Below are 27611 nucleotides of genomic sequence, written 5' to 3'. Positions count from 1 at the left end.
TTCCCACAGTGGTGTCACCCAGGCACGCTCCTTCCCCAGTGTCTGATAGAGCCAGCTCACACTGCAGTGTCCCCTCCTTTTGGGGACATTTTCCCTGTCATGCCTCTCTTCCCAGGACTTAGACTGGCTTCTTTTGGAGGTCTCACCCCTTGTCAAATCTGGCAGAAGTGGCCCACAGACTCAAATTTATCTTTGGGGATGAAAAAGAGTACATAAACACACCTGTACATGGTCACATTAGCCTTTTCCTTTAGGAAATCAAGCTGACAGGGGAAGGTAAAGCTGTGGCCCAAAGTGCCTTTTTCTTTTGCCTGCACCATGCTGTGGCAGTAATGCACGAGGCTGCACCATGACCAAAACGATTATTTTAACCTCAGATCTCTTCCACAAAAAATTGCTGCCTCCTTCACACCTCTCTGCGCACATTGAGCACAGATGTCAACAACACTAGTGAAAAAGCTTGGAAATTATTTCGGACACAGTTTAACTGCCAATAACCACACCCCAATTAGGCCTCCTCAGCTATGAGCAAGACCTCAGGGTGTTGGTAAGGGTCCAGCAAAGGGGAGAGCCCCACAGTGCCCCAAGCACCAGAGTGAACAGGCAGAGCAGCCTGTGAAGGGACAGGGGACACAAATTCCCCCCACCAGCACAGGCAGTCAGCACTGCAAACACAGCAAATACTTGTCCCACTCCACCATCACATCGGTTTCTGCAACCAGCCCTGTATTCACACATTGCATGAGTAGCTCATAACCAGTAAATTTACTAAACAGAGGCCAGATCCCACCATTATCATCTTGTCCAGGGTCTTGTCCCTTTTGGTTGCATAATAAACAACAGCAGCAGAAGTTGCTCCCAGAACACTGATAAATTAGCACATGTTTCATTTCCTACTTCAAAACCTGCTGCCATATGATTTGGATTGATTATCAAGTGCCCTGTGATAAAGGGGAGGACGTGGGATTTGACTGGCACAGTCTCTCCCAGCCAGTGACCCGCAGGACTGTGATGGATGAACAGACTTGATTAAAATCAAATGACTCACGAAGCACTTGAGCATTACATTTACTGGAGAAAACAGTTGCTCAGAGATAGGAGCAGGCATTGAGTGAAGGAGCCATGAGGTGTTAGCAATGCTGCAGCCTGATAGCCTAAGGGCAGTTTCTGTAGTAACAGGCAATTCATTTTATGGGGGGGAAAAAAAACAAAGCAATTTTTCAGATATGTTCAGATCCTGCAAATCTTATATCTATATATTGCCTTATGACAGGGACCCTTTCTACCTATAAATGTGGGCTTGCTGAAGCAAAGCTCTTGTTTCAGTATTGGTTTTACTTATCTCTGTTGACCTACAGCAGAACCTGGCTAATGGCAACGAAAGGACTTTTCTATTATAGTAGGTTTCTGGATACACACAGCTACTGAGCACAAATGCAGGAAGGGAGGTCGGCAGAGGAGGGTGGGGGTGAAGACAAAACAAGGGAGGTCAGCAGAGATTGGGGATGCAGGCAAAACTGATGTGCCACACACTCCAAAACGTTCACACAGCAGTATCAGCAACGGAGGTTTCGCCTGCCCTGGGAGGGGGAGTTGAAGAAGATTCCTCTTCTCGAGTCCGAGCAAACCAAGTGACCTCACGTCGCTCTTCACACGGCTTCTCCTCCAGACCCTTCACAATCTTCGTAGCCCTCTTTTGGATATTCCCTAACAACTTCATATCCTTCATATATTGAGCAGCCCAAAACTTTTAGGTTGGAAAAGACCTCTAAGCCCATCGAGTCCAACCATTAACCTGCCACTGCCACTAATATTTCTCCTGTTCACTTTTAATTTCCGTCCCACCACACTCGGCACACGTGCGAAGGCTTTGCAGCGTGCACCAGGGCTCACACACCTCCGAGCCACCCTCCTGCTGCCCCAGCGCCTTCTCCAGCCTCTGCAACAAGGAAAGCACCCTCCAGAGGAGAAACCCCTGCGGCAGGAGCCCCGTCCCGGCTCTGTGCCGAGGGACAGAACGCCCCGGAGATGCCGCCGCACCGACCGGGAACGGGGATGGCACCAAGGGCTGGGGGTGCGGGGCTGGCCCAGGGGACCGCGCAAGGCTCACCCGGGCATTACCAGCGCTCCCAGGCCAGCGAGGGGCCGGCCCGGGGGAGGAGCGGGGCGGGCTCAGGTGTGCCCGGCCCTGCCCTCGGCCCGGGATGCGCTGAGCGGCCGGAGAGCGAAGGCAATGGATCCGCTGGAGACGAACAGCAGCTGCAGCAACGGTGGGTGCAGCTTAGCTCGGCCCGGCTCGGCCCGGCCCGGCTCGGCCCGGCTCGGCCCGGCCCGGCTCGGCCCGGCCCGGCTCGGCCCCGCTCGGCTCGGCTCGGCTCGGCCCCGCTCGGCCCGGCTCGGCTCTGTTAGGCCCGGCTCGGCCCGGCTCGGCTCGGCCCGGCCCGGCCCGGCCCAGCTGCCCCGCGAGCGCCGGGACCGGGCCGGGACAGGACCGGGACAGCTCCGGGACGGGGCGGCTGCTCCGGCTCCGACGGCGGGGCTGAGCCCGCCGCACCCCTCGGACTTATCCCCCCCGGCTTTGGGGCTGTCCTCTGTCACTGCTCTGCTTTGGGCTTTTTCCTGGCTTTGGGGTTTCTTCTCCTTTTTTTGAGGTCTCTGTAGGAATGGAGGAACTTGAGGCACGCAGCCTGCGCTGCGAGCAGCCGGCACCACGCTCTGCCAGCCTCAGAGCGCACAGAGAAGCCAGGAGTTGGGTTTTTTCCTTTAAGGATTACTTAATCCACTTGGTAATCACCCCATCACTCTGCCTGATCCTTGTGCCCGGTAGTACCTTGTGGAGATTTTCACCCAGCCGAGGAGGCAAGTTCCCCCCTTATTCCCCAGGAAATATTTCCGCGATCAAGAATGTTTTCTTAGTAGGAAAAAAAAAAAAGTTATTAGGGAACCCTTGGAAATTCATCTAGAAAGTCACTGGTATTTTTTCCTTTAGAAAAACGTTTATAGCCAGTCCAGATCCAAAACCTCAGCTGTGTCTGCCAGGACCAGAGATTGCAGCTGCAGAAGATCTAAATCAGGCTCCTAGTTCAGGAAGAATATGGGGCCCATGCCCAGGCTCCTGGCACTGCTGGGAGCAGTTTAGCCATTCCATACTCCTGCCTGCAGAGACACAAATACTTGCTCTATAATTCCTATGTGAGTTCAGGCAAAAAATTGAAGTCTTTTACAATGAGACTTTTGTACTCCACCTGGCTGCTCTGTTCCCCATGGTCACAGTCACACTGTCTTTACTACACTTGGAGTAAGGATTGCAAATAGAAAGATGTTCTGGGTGTGGTAGGAGTGTCAGGGGAGGAAGAAGCTCAGCAATTTTCCCACCCCCACACAGCCACACACCTTGGCCAGAGCCACAGGGCTGCAGCGCTGTTGGTGTTAACAGCAGAGCGCTGTGCCTGCTCTCAGGCAGGGCTGGCTTTGCTTTAGGAGCACTCAGGCACTCTGCAAACAGGTAGAACAAAACCTTGAAACAGTAGAGGAAATGTATTGTCCGAGACAAATCTGTTGTAGTTTTATAACACAGCTCAACACACAGAGCAGGAACAGATGGACAGTTACAAAGTGTTGGCATTGCTCCACATTAAACCCAAAGTTACAACTGCAGATGAGCTGGCAGGTGTGAGGATTAGTTGTCTGGAAAGCACCAAAGCCTTTGGATCAACAGGGTTAAGTGTTGATAAGGCCTAGTTCAACCCCATAACACTGCAGTTTGGTGGAGATACCCTGGTGTATATATATTTGGAAATTCAAATTATTTTTTAGAGGTCCTTGTGGCCTTCCAGCCCAGTATGTAGACATATTCAATGTCAAAGAGGTGCTTGAACTGCAGGCCACAAATTTGTCAGACAAAACCCTGCCATTTCCACATGTGGGTAAAGAGCTGTCCTGAGCTTTGGAGATCTTTGGGTATTGCTGCTAGGGTGACAGCACGGGTGGCTGTGCAGTGGGACACCTGAATGAGCCTAAGGGAATAGGGACACTGTTGACAGTCATGTCAGTAATTTGCTGTTTTATCTCCACGGTGGTTTCACAGGGTCTCTGATCACCCTTTCGTGCCTTTCCCACCGGGTTGTGTGCCAAGTGATCAGCAGTGCTGTCCCAGCTGACTCTGTCCAGGACAATGGGACTTCAGATAGTTCCTGGATAACTCGGCTGGAAAATAATTATGGATTCTACATTGGCCTGGGCTTGGCTGTCTTCTCCAGCTTCCTCATCGGGAGCAGTGTCATCCTCAAGAAAAAAGGACTGCTACGGCTGGTGGAGAAGGGAGGCACGAGGGCAGGTAAGGCTTTTGTGTGGGCAGGAGGGGGAAGGACTACCTGTTCTAGGAACACACACACAATCCAAATTTCAGCACTTTTAAGGCAAGGGAGCACCTCTGGGTACCGTCAGTCTTCCATCAGCAGTGTAAATGAGACCTTTTGTGGATGCATCTTTGTGTGTGAGACCCAGACAGCAGTGCTATGTGGGAACTGGGGAGCTAATTTACAGGCCTGGCATTAGAAAGGAGTTAATTTACAGTCTCCGTGTTGGAAAGGAGCTAATTTATAGAGCCCTGCACTGGAAGAGCTCAGCTAAAAGCAGCATTTTCCTGCCTGGCACCACAAATAGCAAGTGAGTGTCCTGTGAGATGAGATGTGCCCCCACAGCAGAACAGGAACGTGTGAGGCCAGGAAGAAGCTGAGTGCTAAAAGCTCTTTGAAATGGGCCCCTTTGCACAAAGCTGCAGCTCATGGCTGTGCCCCAGCCTGGAGCAGAGCAGCACAATGCCGTGACCCCACTCCTGCTCTAATTGAAGCACCAGGCAGCTTTGCCACCAGGTCACCGAGACAAGGATGAGACAAGGATGCAGCCCCGTGTGCTCAGATTGCATTAGCTAGAGCCCTGTGTGAATGCAGGACAGGCCGGCTCTGTGGGAACTCTGTGGTTTCAGAAGGCATCCTTTGGCGCTGTGTTGCTCATCAACAAGCAGATAACTTTCCTCTAGCACCAGGCTCTTAGGGCGTGTGTGTTTATGTGTACACACATATATATATATGGATGGGCAGTGGTGGAGCAGCACTGCCTAGAGCAGAATTGCACTGTGGAATTGGACACATCCCATCAGCATTGCAAACATGCTCCAGCAGCAGGGTAAGTCCTACCTGGCAGCTGACCTACTTGCATAACTACAAAACAGAGCAATAATAAAATAATTAAACTACTACTGCTTCCCAGTTATGGCCTAGGAACAGTTCTTAAATAATCTTTAAGAGGAAGTAAATATCACCATCCCCATTTTATTCTGTGCCCATATGGGGACACAGAGGCGTGGAATGATGAAGTGACTGTGCAGAGACAACCACCAAAGCTACCAACAGCACCTGAGCCACGGTCCGGTCTTGAGTCCATCTCTCCATCCTCTGCCACGTGCAGCTGCTGAACACAGATGGGTTTGCTTTTTGGCATTATATTTGCACAACAAAGTATCAGTATTGCTTCAACTGTAGATGTCTCTCTCCTCCTTCCCTCCATGAACTCTTCCCACAGTAGAGCCAAGCGAGTAAAACAAGAGCAAACCCCTCCTTGTTTTTTCAGAATGTTTAACATTCTGGAAGGAATTAGAGATTAATGACAGAAAATTGCAGCTGACAAAAAGAGTTCTTGGGAAAAGCCCCGACCAAGCAAAAAGACACTAAAACAAATAAACCAGCAATTTCTTAGGAATACCAAAGCATAACATTTGAACTTCAGCATTTATGGAGTTGTTGAGGAACCAGAAGAGGCTGAACTCTAGCAAAAGATATTTCCCTGTGTCCTGAAGTCTTCCTGTTCAACTCTTCTTGCCCCTTGTCCTATCTTGCCCTGTAATCTCTCAGTCCTAGTGAAGTGTGTCACCCCTGCTATGGGAGCACATCGCTTTTCTCCAAGGCAAGTCAAACACTGCTGTTACTGACAGCTCCAGTCAGGTCAGATTTATCAAAAACTTGGGCTCTCCCTGACCTAGCAAAATCAGGGTTCACCATGTCAATAGGCTCAACTCCTTATGTCCAACAGCTTGAGGGTTAGGACCAGAACTGGATTAGTTCCCAACACATGTATGTCCATTCTTCCTTATTCTTTGTCACACTCTTTCCCTTGCAATTTATCCCTCTCCAAAGGGACATTCTCATCTCTTGCTCTGGAGGAAATGGTTGTTAACTCCTGCGTGTGCTTTTCTTCCCCAGGAGACGGAGGCCACGGCTACCTAAAGGACTGGCTCTGGTGGGCTGGCTTGTTAACCAGTGAGTAGGAGCTGTTTCCCTGGGTTTGTAGCTTTTCCAGGGTCTGTTCCTGTGAATGAGGTGTGGGACAAACTGTGTATCATGCTGTCGTTTCCTGTCGAGTTCCCCCATCCTCAGCAGAGGTTCCTCAGGGAGAGGAGAAGCAGTGATCCCCACAGGATCTCCCTTTCCATCCTCCTGCAGAACTGGTAGGACTTGCTAGCTCGGTTTTACCTGATCAAAAGCATGAAAAGCCAGGTTTTAATAAGGCAGCTGGCAAGTCCAGGGCAAACAGCCTCCCCTGAGTGCCTGGGGGCTCCGGGAATGTTTCCTGCTGCACCACAGGGAGATAACAAAGAGGTAGCACCTCCCTCCATGAAAAAAACTTGCTTTCCCTTAAAACAAGCCTTAAAACCTTTATTTCTTGCTGCAGTGTTACAGTATCTCCTCAGATTGGACTCAAAGCTGCACAGAGAGCAGCAGATTTTACAGCAGGGCGTTTCAGAGCCCTCTTTTCTTGCTCTCACCGTGGCAGCCGCAGCTCAAGGTGCCCCCACCTTGCCCTGCCCATGCAGCTCCTGTGAGCTGGCACAGCCCTCACTGCTTGGGGACAGGGACACCACAGCCCCACAGAAGGACATGGTGTGGAGGGGAGGAGCAGCCTCCCAGCCCTGGGGCTCCCACAGCTGCCCCCTCCCTCATTAACCCCACCCAGGGCAGCTGCCTGGCTGGGCTGGGGGGGATTCATGAGCCCACCTGGGTCAGCCCTGGCACTCCCAGCCCTTCCCATGGAGGGGCTCGCTTCTCTTAAGGTGCCTCTTTTAAGTTGTAATAGATTTTCACCCAGTATTTGGCCCTTTTTAGCAGCAGCGTGAAGCTCCCAGCATAAAACCCACTCTCCAAGTGGCACCTGGCTGGTTTGCAAGCCCCCAAGAGAAAATACAGAAAATGCCTTGTAACAACTGGTGTTTATTTTTCTTGTGTTTGTTTAGTGGGTGGAGGGGAAGCTGCCAACTTCGCTGCCTATGCCTTTGCTCCTGCAACTATTGTCACGCCTCTGGGGGCTCTGAGCGTGCTCATAAGGTGATTTTTGTGTCTATAATTTGCAATTTGGCTTGTTGTTGTTGTTGTTTGCCTGTTCCACTTGTAAAGGTAGACTTGAAGGGGTGCTAATATGATTTATTCTGCCCAAAGGAAAAAAAGTCTCAGTGTTTTCTAAAAAACACTTGAATATTTGTTGTCCTTTTGGGGGATCGTTTGGGAACCACTGAATTAAGTGGCACACCCTTCTGGAAATGCTGCATGTGGAGAGCAGCCACATACACTGCAGGTTAAATTATTGCAAATATCCGAATTACTTCATTCCTTATTCCAGCTCTTTAACCAACCCAGGACTGGTGGGGTTTTATTGTTTGTTTGTTTTGTTTTGTCTTTGTAATCAAGAGTACTAAAAATTTTAAAGGGTCAAAAATACCAGACTGGTTTTCAAACTGCCTTTCACCTGTCTTTTATTTTATAAGCTTTTGGGGTCCTTTCATGTTGTAGGGTTTTGTACTTCTGGCTGTTGCCAAAGGGGCTGAAACCGTATTTTCTTTCTTTATTTTTAAGTAGGAGATTCCTACCAAAATGCATGGCTCTGGGTACTTAAAGTTTTATAGAAAGACTGCTGTTGTGAAATGCATAAGCAAACTGAGAGTTAGGACTGCTCTGGTGTCTTGCCCTCAGTTTTTTGAGAAGAACTAGATGTTTTTGCAGATATATCTGTAGCCCCAGTACTTTCAGAGTTTCTCTGAGGCTTAATAGCTCTGATGATTTAGTTAAAATTAACATAGCTTTTTTGTTGTTAGATTCAGATTTTTTCTCTGTTACACTGGTCCTTGAAGTAATTCCCTTGAGCACTAAAAGCTTCATAATGCCCAGCAGCTTCTGAGTGATTGTGCTGACCCTGAAAAAATACCTGAGGATGTGCTAAAACATTCAGCATTTTTGCACCTTGTTGACACAAGAGCTGTGATCTCCAGGCCACACCTGCACCCCTGCAGGTTCAGCTGTTGATAGATGCCATGTGATTGTGTATTAACACACTGGAATCCAACTAATTTACACCAAATTTGCGTCCTTGAATCACATGGAAGCATTCTTAACTTTCTTTGAGCCTCTGTTCCTTCTCTAAAGGACTGCAAAGCACTGGCTGATGTTTTTCTGTCCCGTGCAGTGCCATTCTGTCCTCATATTTGCTTGGAGAACGGCTCAACCTGCTGGGAAAGCTGGGCTGCCTGCTGAGCCTGGTGGGCAGCACTGTGATGGTCATACACGCCCCAGAGGACGAGGAGGTCACCACTCTGGAGGAAATGACTTCCAAGCTGAAGGAGCCTGGTACGCAGCCGGCCGTGTTTTCCCTCTGGGGGCTGGGCAGCACAAACTGCTCGCTCTGCCAGCTGCTCGAGTTTTGAGTTCTTCTCTCCCTCCTGCAGGTTTCCTGGCTTATGCTGCGATCCTCCTGGCTCTCTGTTTCCTCCTGATCTTCTTCCTCGCACCCCGTTACGGCCAGAGCAACATCCTCGTCTACCTTGCCATCTGCTCCGTTATCGGCGCCTTCTCCGTGTCCTCGGTCAAGGGCTTGGGAATTGCCATCAAGGGCTTCTTTGCTGACCAGCCTGTGCTGCAGCATCCACTGACGTGGATCCTGGTCATCACCCTGGTGGCATCCATCACCACACAGATCAACTACCTCAACAAGTCTCTAGACATTTTCAACACCTCTTTGGTGTTCCCCATCTACTACGTGCTGTTCACCACCATCGTCATCACCACTTCCATCATCCTCTTTAAGGAGTGGGTCACCATGACCGTGGTTGACATCATTGGGACAGTCTGTGGCTTCCTCACCATCATTTTAGGGGTGTTTTTACTCCATGCTTTCAAAGACATGGACGTCAGTTTGTGGAATTTACCACAAGTCCTTCAGAATGAACAGCCAGCGCCAGTCACCAGAGATGACAAGAACATCCTGATAGAGGTGGACAACTCCAGCATCGCCCCAGAGGATAAACCCAAAGTATTTGTGCTCTATGCTTAGGGCATTACATGTGGGGACTGGAGGTTGGGTGGGTGATGTCAATGTTCCAGGTGCCAGGGGAAAATTTTAAAAAGGAAAAGCAGAAAATAAAACAAATGGTGTCTTTTCCAAAGCCAAATCTTTCTCTGGGCTTTTGGACAGGGTCTCTGTCATGGTGTGGTAGCAAGGGGTGTGTTTAATCCTCGCTGGGCCTTAATACATGCGGCCACTGGAAACAAAAATCCTCTAGAAATATGATAGCCCTGGAACAAAGCTCCTCTCTGAGGCCCCTTCCATCTCTTATTCTTGGCACGGCTGATCTTTACCCTTCACTCCTTCCCCCGGGGGGCCATTGATGGCTTTGTTTCCAGGCCTTGATGGATCATTGATTAGTGGTTTTTGTCTTTTTTTGTTTCCTTTCTAGACACTTGCATGAACTCTAAAATACACTCCAGCATCTCGAGAGGAGGTGAGAGACAAGGACTGACCGGTGCACGCCTGCTATTCAGACTCTGCTCGTCCATGTTTAATCACTTGCTCTGCAAATAATGGGACAAGAATATTGGTGAATATGGGCAAAACAGGGTGAATTTTGCAGTAGCTGCTCACTCAGGCTCAGTGGCAGGACTCAAGCCATGAAGTGTTTTACAGAGAGATCTTTTTCAGCTTTTGGTTTTTTGCGAGGTGCAGGAGTTTCCCTGGAGCAGTGTTAATTATTTTTATGGAAGCTTTGTTTGTTTGGGTTGGTTTATTTTTCCCTTAGCATCCCTGGTGCCCAGGCCTTGCTGAAGTTGCTGGGCCTGACCCAGACCCCACCTGAGGAAGGGCTGGGGGAGCTCCCATGTCAGGAGAAATTCTGCCACCGTCTCCAACACTTCTGGTGAAAATCTTTTCAGTCCGAAAGACCAAATGGCTGTAAATGTTATGTATTTTTTTCTCAGGAAATATCTTGACCTTGGCAAGGCCCCCCCCCCAATTCTTTGAATCCCATGAGGTGTCCTGCTGTCCTCTGAGATGCTCACCTGATTATACCTGGGTCTGAGCATCACTGAGCAAATACAACGTGGGGCTGTGGGAGAGAGGACTATGCAATCTCCTATTTTAATAACATTTCACTACTATTTTTTTGGAATGTGGAAAGGGAAATAAAGGGTTTTTTTTAAAAAAAATAAAAAAAGTTGCAGGTGGATCTGAAAGTTTTAAATGAGTTCTCTGATGTTACTGGTGTAGCCCTAAAGGATAAAGAGGCTGAGGGACAGCTGAGAACAACAGGAAGAGCAGCTGGAGCAGAGTAAAACGGCAGCGACCTCCTTTGGTGGCAGAAAATAATCCAAGTCACCCACTCCAGCTTTGGTTTTGGCATCCTAATCAGTGTGATGCTTTATGCATTTTATTTTAGAAAATGGCTGTAAATGGGACTCATCTTTCCTCACTCTCTAGAAGTCCATTTCATAAAAGCAATCCTGCCCTCCCTGGAGAAATGTCATGTAGAAAATGAAGATTTGAACTGAGGTAATGAAATAATACACAGTGAAAGAGGATTTGTTAATGACAACGGACAAATTTTATTAAAACTAGGCAAAAGGCACAATGAATTGCATTCTTCAAGTATTTGCATAGATGCATAGAGAATTATTGTAAACCATTAACATGTGGACACGGGAGAAAGTGAGATGTATTGTGTTATAAGTTCTCCCAGGTAACATCATCTTTCTAAAAAATCAGGTTTTACCATCTTTTACTCCTCCTGCAGTTCCCCTGGTCTCATTCACTCAACTTGCACACATCTGAAAATTTAAAAGGACTTACTTAAAACTACCTTTTGGAGATTTTTGGGATATTCCAGCAATAAAGTTTTCCATTAGGGTTTGGGCATGTCCAGTTGTTCTCTGAGCATTGTGTGTCCAGGGGCGTTTTTTTTAAAACCTTGATCCCATGCTCACATGAAATGCAGTGAAAATAATTTTAGTGACTTTTAGTGGCCATTTGCTGAAGATCAGGGGTTGGAGCAGAAGAGCTGCTGTCCTCAGTGAGGGCTCAGATATGAGATCAAGTTCTTGTGGTTGAATCAACTACTACAGTGTATGTACAGTCCTGCTCCACCTGTGAGCAGCCAAACATGCCATTACCTACCAAGAAACAACAGATTTGGGGGTTGTTGAATACACATTTTTATATGTAATATACCCCAACTATAGAAAAAGAGATAAAGATTAGAAAGCTGTTGTCTTTTACTTGCCCTCCCTTATTTCAGAAAGAAGTTTTTTAGGTTGGTTTGTTTTCCAGGCACATAGAAGGTAAGAAAATGTCTACAATTAGTAAGATAAGGAATAATCAGTGAGAATTTCAAGACACACCATGTGAACTTTTTCCTTGTGGAGAAAGAGGTAGTAAAGTTGTGAAAAATTAATGTGGCTTAAGTCATCCTATAGATACACTGCTAGATATAAGTACAAGTCTAATGAGTTCTTAGGGTTTTTCTGGGGTTTCTTTAATAAACAGGGAAAAAGAACCAGCAAACAAGACTCTTTTTCTTTATGCCAATAGTACAGTCTCTCACATGTGGAGCAGCAGTCACACTCTTTGAGGATTTGTCCATGATTAATCAGACACAAGAGAATTGTTGTAACCACAGCTCCAGATTTCCCTGTGTTCTCCTAGGAATTAATTCCAAGGAAAAAAAAAGAATCTGGCATAACAAAAGGTCTTATTTTAAAATCCTGAGGAAAAGAAAAAAGCCCACATACAAGAGCCAAACTATTAGGGGAAGAAAAAACCAAATTCATAAGGGAGGGTCCTCAGGGTCAGAACCATCAACTGCTTAAAGTGCACACAGACAGCTCTCTCCATCCATGGCCTGGAGAAAAATCCTGGAGTAAGAGAGCTGCCCTACAAAAGCACCATGTGTTGTGTTAATATTTCAGCTGCTTCACCACCTGGGCACTTTTTGGGTAGGTTTCTCACTGCCTTGGGGAGCAGACAGCCCATGCTGAGTTACAGCTCAGCACAGACCAGAGCCTGAGGAGACGCGTGCAAAAACATCCACTGATCATGGTACCGCACACTGCAGAGGGGTCTCAGCTGCCTTCTGCTGAGCTTCCTGCTGGCCTTTTGCTCTGGATCTTGGCCAGAGCTTCCCTGTCGTACCTTGAGTGTGTCCTAATGACATGGATCGGAACTCACGGGCCATGCTGGGGCTGCTTTGGGGATTTACAGCACCAAGGGAAGACAAGCGAGTGCTGGAGGGCAGAAGGGTTGCAATGCTCTTGCTGAAGAGGGTTAGTGGGGAAAATAATTAATCCCCTCTGCTAAAGCTGATCAAAATCCACAGTGGCCCCACAGATTATATTTCCATGGTTGGCTCCCTGTTGGGGCCCCACTTGCCACCCACTGTAAACAGAGAAAAAACTGAAGACTGTTATCACCAGCTGCCTTCTGCTCTCCCCAGAGGCAGTGGGTTCTGTATAGCACCAATATGCCCCTGCAGCTGCATGGGGAGGGGGAGGGGGGGCTGAGGAAGCCAACAGGGCTCACATGAAAGCCCATCAGGGCCAGCACCTGCACTCACAGCTTGTTCTCCCTGGTAACACTTAAATAACTGATTAAAAACATGTGAAACCCCCATCACCCCATCCCTGCACTGGATATTGCACAACAATATTTAAATACCGTATAAACAAGTTATCCCTATGTGGGAAAGGCAGAGAGGGTCCAGCTGAGCCTGGCGTGTACCTGGGGCACCCCTGCCATGCCTGGCTGCAGCTTGGTGAGTCACAGAGGAAACGGGGCTGGGGCAGGAGGAGAGGAACTGAGACACTGTCCGTGGCAGTGAAGGTGTGAGTGTGGTTTTGGGTGATGAAGGCCATCCAGGGCCCTGCGAAGGCCAGAGCCAGACAGGAACAGGCTGCTTCAGGAATGCCCATGGGAGCCTGGCTGTCCCACTCTCAGGTTGTTCACTGCTCCAGCTGTCCAGACACCAGTGCTCTGGGTGAGATGGAAAAAAGGGGAAAAGAGGAAGAGTGAGCACTGATGGAAGAACAAGCGCTGTCCTCGCCCTCTCCTGGCGCTGATGGTACTGCCAGCCAGGGGAAGCCTGCCTGCATTCACACCCCGATGCTTCACATAGGAACTCTCCCACGAAGAGCACAAGGAAGTTCCTGCAGTTTTCTCCATTTGTCACAGCTGGCCTCCTGGGTATTGCAGGCTGGAGACAACATAACTGCACTGTGTTGTGTTTGCAGGACACTGAACTCAGTGCCTGAAAGTCCCTTATTAACTGCCTGTATCCAGGATGATTTTTTTGGGAAGCACTCTCTGCAGAGAAAGCATTTCCTTAGCCATGGCTAGAGGGACTGGAAAGAATTTTTGTTCTTTACTGGGATCTTCAAGCCTTGTGTGAATGTTCACCTTTTTCCACTCTTCACTAACTGTTCTGGGTCACACACCCCTTGAGCCCATTGCTCTGCCCCACTCACACAAATGCCTTGCCTGAGGAAGTGTTCAGGGATGTGGAGAACTGAATTCACCTGTGTTTTGCTCAACTCAATAAATTCTTAATATGAAACAGGTGAAAATGGAGACCTCTGCAACAAAGGTGACCAACCCACACCCTCTCTGTCTCCACCCACCTGGGCTGTACATGAAGGTGTTTTGCAGCCTGATATTCCCTCTGAGTGTTTTTATTCCCCAGGGGTGAGTGGTGCTTCCCACCAGCCCTCTCAGTGCCTACCTCTGTCACAGGCTGGAGGCGTCCTGGGGCTCTGGTGTGCCCAGGAGGCAGTGGAACAGCAGAGCTGTTCCCCTGCCAGCCTCTGGATCTGGATGGGATGGGATTCGCTGGCAGAGCTCTCTGGGGTGGCTGGGGCCTTGAAATATCCTACAAGAGAAATAGCTTTGAATTTAAGCCTTAAATTTTGCAAGTAATAGGTAACCTGAGTTCCAGAGCCTTTTTAATTAGCCACATTAACTAATGCACTTCATGGCTTGGAAGCAAGTTTCACACACACACACTCACTGTTTGGTTGCCTATACAATACCCATAAACAATATATATATGTGCATGTTCTTGTGCCCATACAAACACACACAGACCCACAAGCAGTTATTATTTGTTTGTGCACACAGCTGTCCCTAATAGGATGCTCAGAGCATTATATTTTCCATTCATCTAATGAATTTCAGTGGAAAGCATCTCCCGGGGGGAGAAGTTACCCTCACAAGAGCCAACTGCCTATTGTTGCTCAGGCTCTGTGCTAAGCTGCTGCCTTACAGGTGTTGATTTAACAAACACAGCTGCGCTCGTGACTTGGAGGGCACCCAAAACCCCTGCAGTCTCCTCAGACTATGCATAAATGCAATGCTGGATGGCTTGGGGATCTATTCCTCTCCAGGGATCTTGCCCTGTGACTCCAGGAAGGACAAGGCAGACTAAATTCCACTGACTGCCAGGTCTGAAGAGCTCCTATAGGAATAGCAAGAGAGCAAATCTGGCAGATGCTGCAGACATCTAGGAAGGACACTGGCACTAGCAAAAAGGGACATGAATTATTTCCACTGTGTCTTCTCCAGCCCGTGGCTCTCCACTAACCCAGAAACAGCAAGGTTTCTTGTGGAGATCCTATGAAAAGTGTTCCATCTAGTAGGGCTGACTGAGATAAAGAGACTGGATGTACTGGGGAGGGAACACAAAGGAGGTTGTGGGGAACTTGTCAACAAGCAGCTGGGAAAGATACCTATTCCTTATTGACAACACTCAGCTTCCTGCTTTTGTTTTAGTTTTCTTTCCTGCTGAAGTGCCAGCTGTTCACAGGAACAATGGAGCCAGAAACAAACCTGATTCACTAAGATTTGCTTCCATAGGGTTTGTTTTCCTCTGTGTCCTTCAGAGAGAGACTGACTGGGAGCCAGCCTCCTGCTACCAACTGGAACCAAGCCCTTTGCTTCTTTGAGGGCCCCAAACTAAAAATATTTTTTTGCAAAATGGGCAAAATACTAGTCTGAGTGATTTACCATCCTTTCAGTAAGAATGTGGGGTCTGTAGTAAGTTTTGAACAAAGCTGCCAGCAAAAGAAATAAATCAACACTGTTTCCTTCCAAGCCTCAAAATAACCTCATGGATAGGATGCTCACATAAGATGGGGTCAGTTTGGGTCAAGCCTAACAGTTCTCCCAGGGCAAGAGGCTTCACCAGAACAAACCTCCCACCAAACAGCATCCACAGGACAGCAGCACGACTCCATACCTGAGAAGCTGGAGGTTTGGGAGCAGGAGGTGCTGGCCTGCTCGGGGGTGTCCTGCGGGGAATGTCCTTTGGAAGTGCCGGCTGCGCTGGTCCCATGGGCTGCCCCATGCTGCAGCTGTGGCTGCCAGAGAAGGTGGGTGGCTGCTGCCTGTTTATCTGGAGCCCTGGAGCTTGCTGAGAAGGAGGTTTCGGTGGGATTTCAGGGAAGCCAATCACCTGTGCAGAAGAGCCACAAATTCTCAGGTATTTCTACTTCAAACCAGCCCTTACATTCGCTGTGACACTTCTGGGGATCTACGTGAGATCTATGACCCACAGAGTAGGAAATATTGCCTGCAACGCCAGTATGTGTTGTGTATGTCTGGTAGGTGTTGATAAGATGGACTGGGACAACTTGGGATCATGGGGCAGAAATGGAAATCAAGAGAACAGAGTAATCCAGGCATCAATGTGACACTTGCAAATAAACCCAATGGGTTTGCCATTTCTCCAGTTTTGAGATGGGGGATGTGACAGCAGAGGATCTACCAGGAGAGACAAGCAGCCACACAGGCCTGGTCAAATCCCAGCTTCTGCCTTTAAGGAACTCCCTAGAAATAGGTGCTACGCTCCTCTACCACTGACTTTCAGCCATGGGTTGTGCCTGTCTATTTATCCCATCCTTTGATAAAACCGCTCCCTGACTGCACTGTGAGGGGGAACCACAGCCCACAGCTTGGGGCAGCTGCATCTCTGCCCTGCAGGTGGAGGGTGACCCTGCCCCTACCTTCCTCTGCTGCTGGGGGGTTCTCAGCTTGAAGGCAGGGTTTGCGTGCCCAGTTCCAGCAGTGTCACTGACAATGAGAGAAAGAAAAGAGCGTTAATGTTTTGATATGTTTTCTCCTTTATTTTCCTGCATTTTCTATTTTATCTTCACTGGAGTGAAAAAATGAGAAGCCAATAGTGACTATACCAACAAACCCTACAATTTAGTGACATTCCTCACAGCAATGTCTCTTCTGTCCTGGCACTAAAGGCAGGACGGGGGACAAGCAGACAAGGCACAGCACTGACAACTTACCTGAACTGAGGTGTCTTCTTTAGAGAACAGATGGCAAATTTATTCCAGCATTTCAGATAATAGAATAAAAACATGATTCCTTTGAGAACAAGAATGGGAGCCAGGATTGCCAGAGTTATCACGATCGCTGAGGAGCCTGAGGGTGAGAAAATAGACTTTATTCAATGGAAAACTCTGCTCCCAACTAACTCAAGTCCTTCTGAAGTGGCACTGTAGCAGAGCTGGTCCCACTCACCACCTTCAGGCAGAGGGGGACCACTGTCCAAGCTTCCTCCCGTCCCCTCCTTGTTGCAGAATGGGGGGGCCCACCCGTGGTTGCAGTGGCAGTTCTTGTTGTTGTTGCACACCTGGAGTGGGAAGATTCAGAGATTTAAGTGGCAGCTACTAAGAAACCTGCAGGTGAAAACAAATGAAGCCCTTGCTGAATTAAATGCTACAGAACAGACTCTACTGGGAGCTGAGTGCCTGGAAATTCTTTTCTTCGGGGAGTGAAAGTGCCCTTTATTTTCTCAGAAATTCTCCCTTTCTCCAAAAGACAAGGGTTCTTCAGCTGAAGTGCCAATAACCTGAATTCAGCAGAAAAGCAGCATTTAAATATGCCTTTCTCTTATCTCTAAACTGAAGGACATGAGTTTTCCCTTTCATCGAGTGAAGATTTCTTATTGTTTAGGCTAAAGAGCTTGGCCAATTGGTGTTTATCTTTTCTTTCCATCCCCTGGGGGCACTGGAGAGCAATTTGGGATAAACTGCTCTAAATGTTACTTTTCTCTCTTTTTTCTTTAGTAAGTCTGATACTTTTTATTCAATCTAAACTGGGCCCAGAAGGTTTTTCTTCAAGATTACTCCTTGTTTTTCATTTATTGCAATTCATATCCCTCCAGCGGACCTCCTTAAATCTTGTGTCAAAGGGACACTCATGGACCAGAAAATGCATCAAATAGGAAAGAAATGTGCAAATTAATAACCGAGAAGCCAAAGTCCAGAACAAACCTAAGCAAGGTATCAGAACTGAGCTGAACAAGCAGCCACAGAAGAATGGAAGCCCATCCTGCTTCAGCCTGGAGTGGAGATGGAAAAGAAGACACTTACTCCATGCCCATGGCACTTCTTGCTACAGCTTTCAGCATCAAAGATGATGGACACATTCTGGCAGCGCCCCTCAAAGCAAACCTGCACAGAAAGGATCCAAAAACTCAGTGTTAGCTCTCTGAGTTATGTACCATGTCACTGCCTTGTGGTATTTTGTGACTTGCAGGTCCCAGACACCTTGGAAACACAACTAATTAATTACCTGGGCAGAATTACAGGAAATTAAGTTAACCTGGTTCCCAAGCAAACAGTTAATCACCACCCTAAATCCCAGTCAACGTGAATCAGAGAGGAGTGAGAGCTCAGCTGGCAATAGCTTGGCCATGCCCACGTGGCAAGTCCTTGAAGGAGCTCTCACATGTCTTGATTTCCAATTGTGTCTCACCTTTAAGCAAGACAGCTTCAACCAACTAGCAAATCCCAGATTTAGCACTGGCCCTGAACTTCATCTGGCAAAGACATAAAGCCTTTGGTGTGTGTCCTTCCATTGCTTCTCTGAAGCCTCTAAGAGATTGTTTTTCTAACAAATACAAAAATCTCCTAGAAAGGCATTAGACATAAAAAATTAATGGCTTGATAACCACAAAGCACATTCTGGGTGGAAAAGCGATACCCTGAAGCTCCCCCAAGCCACTCCAGGCAGAACTGTACCTACATGATGGCTCCCACACTTTGTTCCTGTCAACACCAAGCCAGGATCCAGCATCTCCTTCTCCTCACTGTCGGATCTGTACACGTGGGTCCCCCGGCAGCGCTGCATGTTCACAGTGGTGTCTATGGGCACTGCATTGGGCTGCAGGGGTTTGAAAGCAGAGCTCTGGCACTGGATCTTCCCACATTTAGCATCTCTGATTTCAAAGGAAAGGCTAAAGTGATTATTCCTGGCTTGCTGGATGTTTTGCAGACATGAGCTCTAAATGTGAATTAAAGCAGCAGTGTTGAGTCATTGTTAAATGAGCAGGCACCTCCTAAGAACTATCCCAAGCAACAGTGTCTGATGGATACTGATGGTACCATCTCACAGTCCCCAGGGATGGGGGATGTCCCCATGGATGGCCAACCTCAACGAAGTCAGAGATAAGACCAAGAAATTTTTGTCTCAGTTAGAAAGCTACATTTAACTCAGAGATTAAAAAAATCCCCCCTTCTGTTGCTTTGGAAGAATATCAACTAGATGTTTGGAAATGCAAAAGGCAGGGAAATGGTGAGCTGGAAGCTTCAGCTGTAAGGGCTCTAGGTCCTACAAGGATGCAGCTGGTTTCCCAGGAGGCAGAGGGAGGGCGTGAACCAATGCACGGATCAGTTTTATCTCCTGGCCCATAATTTTGTAATATGTAAAAACATCTTCTCCAAGGAGCAACTCTGGGCTGCCACTCTGCTTTGTACCTCATCTCGCACTTCCTGTAATTCCCGTAGATGTCCTTCCCGCAGTTCCCGTAGATGTCTCCAGCAGCATTGACCTTCTCAAAGCAGGCGTCTGGTGCTGGCTGTGCTCCTGTGTGGGAGAGACTCATGTGGCTGCTTCACCTCACCCCATGCCCACCACTCATTTGTCCTTTTCCTGGAATGGTTGGAGCATGAGAAATTTTTTTCTGCCTCCTCCAAGTGAGTAAGGCAGGAGAAGAGGGTCCTCAGACTCTGCTACTGATAGCAGGTGTGGAAGGTACTCCAGCCTTGCACAGGGTGAGGAACAGCAGGGTGCCACATCACATTGGCTGGTTCAAAGGACAGCATTTTTTTGCTGCAGGCAGAGTCCTTACCAGGCCCCCACAGCTGCACACACTGGTCCCTGTAGGTGAGGCACATGCCACTGTAGCAATAGGCCCTTCCTCCGTCGCAGGGAGCCCCATCGATCTGGTAAGAGTTGAGGGGGCAGAACGGGGACTCGCCAGTGCAATGTTCTGGGAGGTCACAGAGCCCTGACCTCTCCCTGCAGAGAGTTCCTGGAGACATCAGCTAAAAAGAGACAGTGGGAAAGCCCCAGAATTACTGCTTGGCTCCTCTGTGGTTTCATGTCTGCACGTCTGTCTGTAGATAAGACAGAATCTTGCGTCTGCCACTTCATCCTCCTTGTCTAAGGTTTTTTGAGGTCTGAAGTGCCTCTGGGACTTCATTAACAGGGTGAACTGTGCAGAATAAAATTAACAACTGGATCCCTTCCCCAGGTAGCAATGAGATCATGCACAGAATGTAAGGTTGCCAGACCTCATGGGGTCACTGATCCATCTCGCTCTACCCTAGGGTAGGATCCAATTTACCTGAACCATTTCTGACAGATGTTTGTGTAATCTGTTCTCAAACCCCTCCCTGGTTGGGAAGTTTGTTTCTATGTTTCCCTGTCATTTCTGCTGGAGACATTTTCCTAATGCATAACTTATGTCTCCCTTGCTTATGCGTTTACTCAGTTCGTTCTTCTCCTGTCCACCAAACAGATGGAGAACAAAGGGCATTCACAGTTACATCTGGGAGGTTGTTCCAAATGAGTCCAGGTGGGTTTCCTGGAAATAGTTTTCCACATGCTCAGGATAGGTCAGTAAGAGCACACAGTCAATGTGCAAACATAAAGATGAGCTTAAGAGAAACGTTTGCCTATGTTCGTTTTTGAGTTAATTTGTTGGCAAATTTGAGATCATTGGCTCCAAAATCAGAAACACATATTAACCAGTTGCTACAAGGAAAGCTGAGATTCAAAATCATACTCTTTGCCAGCAGTTCTTCAGCAAACACCTGATCTAAAGGAATTCAGCTGCACCACAGAAAAGAGGGTTCAGAGCAAACACAGCATCCAGCCTAGTCCCTGGAGGAAGTGTTTGCTCCAAGAGCTCTGTCTAGATTTCTTGTGGAGCCAATGGAGAGAAATATCAGCTCTGATTCTTCCCATCCCTCACTGTTTAAGTGAGGCAGCATCACTTCATTCCAGCAACATTCACAGCTCATTTTAAGCTATCACGGGAGTCAAATTAATCAGCCAGAAGAAAGGACCCCACTAGTTTGATTATACTCGTAGCTGTTGCACCTAAAAAAAATCAAGCCAGGTGAGGAGTTAAACATTTGGCTGTGTTTTCTCCCCTTCCCCCACCAGTTTTATCCTCACACTTCCACCCCATTTATTCCCTCTCCTCTTAGGAAAACCCGGAGGTCCCACCTTGCACTGATGGCAGCAGCTGCCATGGGCACATTCAGCACCAGGTTTCAGGGAGCAGGTCCTGGGGTCACAGCAGGGGTTCCTGCACTCCTGGAAGACAGAGGGATGCAGCAGAGCTCAGAGGGCAGATCTGAGGCTGGCCCTGATGTGTTCCCACACACGATGGATCACACACAAAGTAACACCCCCCCTTCCACGTTATGCTCGTGGTACCCAGCACGAGCTGAATTCCAGCACTGCACATCCAGCCTCTGATGGGCTGATGGGATACAACTGGTTGTGCTCATCACATCCAGAGAGTCTGGGCTGCTGGTCCCAGCTCCATTTTTTTAATGAGTCAAAGGATGGATACGGAGAAGTGAGATGCAGCGCTAAGAGAAGCCCCATCCTAGTAAAGTGAACTTTTATATGAAACTGCAACATTTGGAAAAATTCTTCCTGGCTATCAGGAAGAATTTCTTCACTGAAGGGTTGTTAAGCATGGGATAGGCTGCCCAGGGAGGTGGTGGAGTCCTCATCTCTGGAGGTGGTCAAGAAACATCTGGACATGGCACTGAGTGCTCTGGGCTGGTTGGCAAGCTGGTGATGGGACACAGGTTGGACTCACTCTTGGAGGTCTTTTCCAACCTAAATGGATCTGTAATTCTGTGACCTAAAATCACTTTTTCATCTCCTTCCTAAAGGAAGTTTAAATCACCTCTGTTCAGCCCTGGACCACACCATCCCTGAGTTCTGGGATGGATTGTGCTACACGCTGTGAAGTCAGATGTAATATTTTAGAACCTTGATTTACATTTACATACAGGGAAGATATTTTTGTCTCCTGCACAACGAAAAGCTGATTACAGATCACATAACTGTATTTGCAAAACACATAATAAAAACACTGTGTCCCACTACACCCCAAATAGTTGGACCTGAACAATTGTTACCTCCACCTCTCCACAGTCACACTCCTCCCCCTCTTCCAAGTAGCCATTTCCACATTTCCCTCCACCATACATTCTTTTGGTATCTGGCATATTGGAGAGACACATCCCTCCACCAGACTGCAGATACTTCTCCAGCTCTTGTCTGTTGCACTGGTTGAACACCTTGGGGAATGGGTGCCTGAATATAGACAGGGTAGAAAAACAGGAATACAGATCTGGGCAATGGTTTAGAGAAACAAAAAGGAGCACATGCAAATCCTGACAAGTGCCAAAGGACACAGATCTCTCCCTGAAATCCCTGGAGATGTGCTAAACCAGATTGTGATTTCCTGTGCCTGCATTACCCTTGAAGACAAGGTGAGACTGCACTGCAAGGTTGTTTAGTAATATAATTGCCTTACAAAATAAACTTTATAGAACCAAAATATGTTGAGTTACATTTGACTGTAGTTGCTGACAAGCATGGCTCTCCTTACCTCCTCAATACTGGAGCTGTGGCTTATTCCTAACTGCTTAAACAAGCCTAAGAGTCCAGCACTCAGCCTGTGAGCCTACCTGCTAAAAATAATGTTTAATTTTTCCTATCTACCACCTCATTTTGAAGAATGTGAATATTTTTTGTGACATGAATTATTAATTTCTGTTGCTACAATGCCTGTGCACTCCATGTGTGGCTGTGCATGTGTGTGGATGTTGTGTGCTCTACTTGCATGCCACTATGCTTTCATTTCTCACCCAAATGGTTTTCCTTGGAGGAAATGATGCATATAAAAGAAGATGTCTATGAAAGAAAAAAATCTGTTCAAACAGAGGAAGGCTGGAGAAAATGGTGAATGTGGCTTTAAGTGAAGGCATTCATCTGGCATATTTCGTGACTGAATTGTAGAAATTGTTATGTTTCCTCATCCAAAATGAGATTTTTAATTCCTATGGGCTTCTAGAGCCACTCTTGCTTCCCCTTTCTCTCAAAGACTTCTTTCCTGTTAAACACAGGCTCTCAGAAACCAAGCAGTATTTTTTAGAAAAGGGAACAGGAGAATTTTCCTCTTGCCAGATAGTTCAGAGCTCCACTTCTAAATTACCTAGAGCCAGTCTCAGGCAAGAATCAGTTCCTTGGGAATTAGGAAATTGCTACTGCTCCATGCCCCAGGGTTTGTCCAGCAATATTTTCTCTATAAACGCTGACTCCAGCAGGCAGCAACGAACCCACTTTCACTCTACATTTCTGGTTCTTACTCCACCAAGGCTCTTGTAACAAAGCTCTTCGCATTCCTCCCTGAGCCCATGCAAGAGGAACTCACCCAGTTGCAGAAGCCATGATGCAGCCCCCATCTGCTGCAGGGGTGGTACAGCAGCCAGCAGAATCGTGATTCATGCCAAAGTTGTGTCCCATCTCGTGAGCAATGGTAGCAGCAACACCAATGGCATTATCAGAGTGATCCTATGCAAGGTCAAAGAGGCACATCAGCATTTTACCTGTGCGCCTCTGGGTCAATGGGGTGAGTGGCATTTCTCATTAGTACATGTAGAAAACATCTATGAAGGCATTCCTGCCTATAAGCAGGTGAGTGGAGAACTTCACAGGAAGTATTTTCTTCCTGGGCTTTAGGACGCCTCTATCCTGGGTATTCACTGCTGGCAAGAAACTTTATATTAGGTACTGGCAATTACTTACCATGTTTACTCCTCCTGACTGGAAATCAGAGCACATGGCCATCACGGGAGCCAAGCCTACCGTGGTACCTTTGAAGGGCACACCCCTAAAATCAACCCAGAAAGAGCATGAAATGGCACTGAGGCACTCGGGAAGGCAGGCAGAGAAACGCACCCTGCAGTGCACAGCTTCTTACACAGTGTCAGGGGGACACATTGCCTTTATAATATCTTCCAGCACAGGACATCATAGCAGAGCTACAAAGCCTTAAGGTCTGTTTATCTTGGACTGCTGCTCTGCTTTATGGGCCAGCCAGACAATCCTATTTCTTATAATGGCTTGGTTCCAAAAAGTGCTCCTTCTGAGCTTTGCAACAAGCACAGAAAAGACTATATCTGGATCCTTGGTTGAGTTTTGTTTGTGAATACTTAATTTACCATAAGCCTGATATTTGCCAGCTTGGGATTCAGGGACTTAAGAGAGTAGTAGGCAACACCTCTGAAGTGCAGCCATGCTCTGCTCCTGCCTCTGAGCTGGAATGCTACACCACCCTGACAGCATCTCTGAAATGGGAGCCCTGGAAATTGTGCTCAGGACATGACCAGGTGGAGAGGAAATACAGTAATGTTAAGGGGAAAAAAAAACCCAACCAAAGAAAACAAGGGAAAAGGCATAGTATCTCTGCATTTCAGTCCTACAGGTCCTCCTACTCATCCTGGTGGATGAGTTTCCATGGAAGAGGTAAGGGGATCTGAGAACTGCTGCAAATTTTTCTTCCAATGCCATCTGCATTGCCAGCCAGGCTACTGGCCCTGACGAGATCAGTGGGCCACCAGCCACAGGCCATCCCCAGCTGGGTCCCAGCACCAGGGCTCTGTGTGTCAGTGGGATGGGTTAGGAATGAATGCTTTCCACAAAGCCACTTTGAATCTCGGAAGGACATCATGGTACAAACTGATTTCCCACCCACCCAAGCCACTTGCCAGAAACAGGAGGAATGAGCTTACGTGATTAGTTGGGCATTATCATGTTTTCTGTGCAGCCTCTCTTTGCTACTCCAGGCCAGAAAGGACTTGAGGGTGGAGTAGGGATTCTCTGTTACATCACATTTATTCCCGTAATTCCAGATCTCCAGCCCCACCAAGGCAATCCGGATATTTAAGGCCCTGTAAAACTAAGGTACAGAAAAGAAAAGAGATGATAAAATAAGCACCATGAAGTTATTTTACTGTGTTTTAAATCTTGCATATATCCTGCTAATTGCTACTAGAGATCCACATGCCCAGAGCAGATGCTCCCTCTGGAAATGCATTTCAGCTTGGTGCTGAGCCCTGCAGACAGAAGTGTGCAACCACCACAAACCTAAACTCAACTGAAATAGAGACGTTGAACTTTCATTTTTGAAAATGAGAAAGACATAATCTAGAGAAACAAAGACTGGAGACTGACATCATGTTTCATCTTCTGGTATGTTAAAATTCCTGAAAACAGTAAGGGAGTAACCTTCTGCCCATGTCAAGTACAAACAGAAGCATTCATAGGTAGCAGGGTGAAGGGAGTGGTGGAAGGAGTTCAAGGGGAGCAGAAAGGGAGTAGATCTGAAAAGCAGGAACTTTTACTTCAGCAGCACTAGGTACCACTGCAGGGATGACTTCAGACGGCTCCTTCCAGCTCCACTCCCCAGGTTTTCTACCTTTTCAAGTGAATACCTCAGTCCCTTCTCAAAGAGCATTACTTAGGTTACAGTTTTTACAGAGATGTAGTAAAACACAAGATGCTCGTGCTGGCTCCAAAGCAAGGAATGGAGATCCCCCCACCCTGTTCTGGATTTGCAACAACACAATTGTTTGGCAGGTGCTCTCCTCAACTCACTGGGGAGAACTGCCAAAACATTATTCTCTCCCCCAAAAAGCCAGCCTTCCTCTGGCCCAACTAATTCTCATATTTCATGATCTGGGCCTTGCTTTCGTCCTTCCACACACCCCCAATCTCACCTTATCTACGTAATTAGCAGCCTCCACTAATTTAAGCTTTGTTGCTTCGATGCTGAAGCGATGTTTCTGAAACTGAACAAAATGAACATGTCAGGCAGCACAAAGGCAACTACAAAGAGCTGAAATGTGTTAAAACAAGCCACATTATTCTGGAAATAAGAAGGGTATTATGAAGTGAAGTCTCCCTGCACTGCACATCTGATTAGAAGCCCACCTGTACGCGTATATTCAGAATTCATCCCTGGCACCCCATGGCAGTGATGCTATTCAAGTGGTGGCACAGTGGAGCAACCCAAACTTATCAGTGCCCCCAGAGCCAGGGGCTGGCAAAGAACTGGCAAATGTGCCAGGTAAAATGTGTGATAACAGGACTTCATGTCTGAGGTCAAGGCTGCTGGAGCTCTCATCACATCCCACTCATCCAACCAATTTGCCTATTTAAACCATCTGGCAATGAATGAGTTAATTTTAGCAAACTGGTTGGTTCAAAGGGTTAAAGTGGCAAAATGTTCAGATTTTTGTTTAACAGATGACAAAACCTGGGGCTTTTCTTCTAATGGGGGACAGAGCAAAGAAGGGGCAGTTAACAACAGCACCGTGAGGCTCTGTCCCAGTTTGTCTGATCAAATGGTGAACAACATACGGCAGTTCCTGGGTATTATGTGTATCTCAGTATCCCTGGTGTCCTGCTGCCTAACAGAGAAACCAAAATAGGTTCTGCCTCTTTAGTTTTGTTCAGAATAAATTATAGCCCAGAGCACTATGTGGTTTTCCCTACTGGAGTTTCAAGTTGTAAATCATGGATAGGACCAGCCTGGCTCCCGTCTGTGCTGGAGATTAAACAATCAGTAAAACACTGTGTGGTTTGCACTGTCAGTGTGTCTGGCCTGCTGTCCAGGCTGGGGATGGGGGAGGGACTGCTGACTTCAGTCAGCTTCTTCCAGACCTATTCTGTGATCTGGAGACTTAAAAATGTCTATTTATATATCTGCTACCAGCTCAGAGCAGAGCATAATCACAGTTATCTTCTCTAGAGATTAAGTGTACTGCAGTTAGAAGCACATCACTCCTGGAAACCCCCAAATTTCCCTGTTCTGAAGGCAGACTCTCCCAGCCATAATTAGGACTGAACACTGCTACCTTGCTACCTTCAGCCCTCACCCAAATCACAACCTGTATCTCTCCCTTGGCCAATAGTGGCTGCCAGGACAAGAGACCAAGACACAGCTCTCCCTGCCCCAGGAGATGCTGCAGGTGAGATGCTCTGTGCCCAGTGCTCTGCGGGTATGAACACAATCCCATTTCTTACCTCAGCATAATCAGCCACGAGCAGGAGCTCCACGTACTTCGTGGCCTGCAGAGTGTCCCGTTTCACCTGCAGCAGCAGCCACACAGGTTATTGGGTTATTCCCCCAATATTCCCCAAGAAACTCTTCACAAAACATTTTTACAGGCCATTTTTCCCAGTTTGTTTCTCACTGGCCATTCACCCCACCCCATCACACACAGGGACCTCCAAATGTGATTGATTTAGAGCAACCAAGGTCAGTATAGCTACAGCAAGTGCCCACATGCCTGTCCTCCGCTCACCTTTTGTTCCTATATCGAATGCAGGAACAGCTACAGCCCACCACAGTCCCCAACACTCATTTATTTCTCTGCTGGAGCCACTATTTCACAATCAGCTTGTTACAAACCCCCTTAAATATTCTCCTTTATTTCACTTTCTGAGCTGTGCTCCTAGAGAACAGCAGGGCTGGGAACAGGTGGGATATTTGGAGCATCATGCACAGACCCAGGCTGAGCCCCGCTCACCCTCTGGCCTGGTGCTTTCATCCCAGTTGTAAAGTCCCTGAGCCAATCTTCAGCTGCATCCCCAGTGCCCTGGTAGGCACAGGCTCCTCTCTTCAACCTCAGGTTGTCCACCCTGTAAATCAAGTGCTGGTCTGGGCTGTTGGGAGCTGGCTCCAAGACATAGCTGGAATTGCTGCTCAATACGATGAGTCCTCTGTTGAAACGGGAAGCAATAAAAGGGAAAGTTAATTACTAACACAGCAACTGGAGACAAATCCTTCTGCTGCTGCTGAGCTCCCATCTGACTCTGGCAAGACACTTATCCTTACCAGGCCAGTCAGTTCATTA

The 27611-nt window shown here is 47.6% G+C and overlaps 2 protein-coding genes across 3 annotated transcripts in view; one reads left to right on the top strand and one right to left on the bottom strand.

The window, feature by feature from the left end:
• Positions 1-2163: 2163 nt before the first annotated feature.
• NIPAL4 (NIPA like domain containing 4) lies at positions 2164-10511 on the top strand. 2 transcript variants are annotated; one of them, XM_032125006.1, is made up of 7 exons: positions 2164-2270; positions 4088-4336; positions 6261-6317; positions 7289-7379; positions 8512-8672; positions 8771-9354; positions 9779-10511. In XM_032125006.1, exons 1-7 carry the CDS (start codon positions 2234-2236, stop codon positions 9788-9790), a joined length of 1191 nt encoding a protein of 396 aa, XP_031980897.1. In that variant the 5' UTR covers positions 2164-2233; the 3' UTR covers positions 9791-10511. The 2 variants fall into 2 exon arrangements, with proteins under 2 accessions (XP_031980897.1, XP_031980896.1); XM_032125005.1 differs by lacking the exon at positions 9779-10511 and having other exon boundaries at positions 8771-9493.
• A 384-nt stretch (positions 10512-10895) lies between these two features.
• ADAM19 (ADAM metallopeptidase domain 19) overlaps positions 10896-27611 on the bottom strand; it is a 32576-nt gene continuing 15860 nt past the window's right edge. The window contains exons 6-23 of the mRNA XM_032125004.1: positions 27285-27477; positions 26779-26844; positions 25470-25541; positions 24483-24649; positions 23497-23581; positions 23123-23262; positions 21822-21999; positions 20890-20979; positions 19505-19700; positions 19131-19239; positions 18400-18592; positions 17745-17825; positions 16891-17002; positions 16656-16791; positions 16362-16428; positions 15596-15811; positions 14084-14230; positions 10896-13338 (exon numbers count right to left, since the gene is read on the bottom strand). Coding sequence (XP_031980895.1) covers positions 13264-13338; positions 14084-14230; positions 15596-15811; positions 16362-16428; positions 16656-16791; positions 16891-17002; positions 17745-17825; positions 18400-18592; positions 19131-19239; positions 19505-19700; positions 20890-20979; positions 21822-21999; positions 23123-23262; positions 23497-23581; positions 24483-24649; positions 25470-25541; positions 26779-26844; positions 27285-27477 — 2323 coding nt within the window. The 3' untranslated portion in view covers positions 10896-13263. The remainder of the gene's footprint in view (positions 13339-14083; positions 14231-15595; positions 15812-16361; positions 16429-16655; positions 16792-16890; positions 17003-17744; positions 17826-18399; positions 18593-19130; positions 19240-19504; positions 19701-20889; positions 20980-21821; positions 22000-23122; positions 23263-23496; positions 23582-24482; positions 24650-25469; positions 25542-26778; positions 26845-27284; positions 27478-27611) is intronic.

Source organism: Corvus moneduloides, chromosome 15 (assembly GCF_009650955.1).
Source record: "Corvus moneduloides isolate bCorMon1 chromosome 15, bCorMon1.pri, whole genome shotgun sequence".
NCBI lineage: Eukaryota > Metazoa > Chordata > Aves > Passeriformes > Corvidae > Corvus > Corvus moneduloides.
The sequence above is the reverse complement of the archived record's forward strand: the minus strand, read 5'-3'. Positions and strand labels throughout refer to the sequence as shown.

What these genes read in the sequence shown, in the direction of transcription:
- NIPAL4 (XM_032125005.1), top strand. Translation starts at nt 2,234, where the DNA reads ATGGATCCGCTGGAGACGAACAGCAGCTGCAGCAACG. An exon ending in GAACAGCAGCTGCAGCAACG is followed by an intron (nt 2,271 to 4,087) that starts GTGGGTGCAGCT and finishes GTGGTTTCACAG; the next exon opens with GGTCTCTGATCACCCTTTCG. An exon ending in GAAGGGAGGCACGAGGGCAG is followed by an intron (nt 4,337 to 6,260) that starts GTAAGGCTTTTG and finishes TTTCTTCCCCAG; the next exon opens with GAGACGGAGGCCACGGCTAC.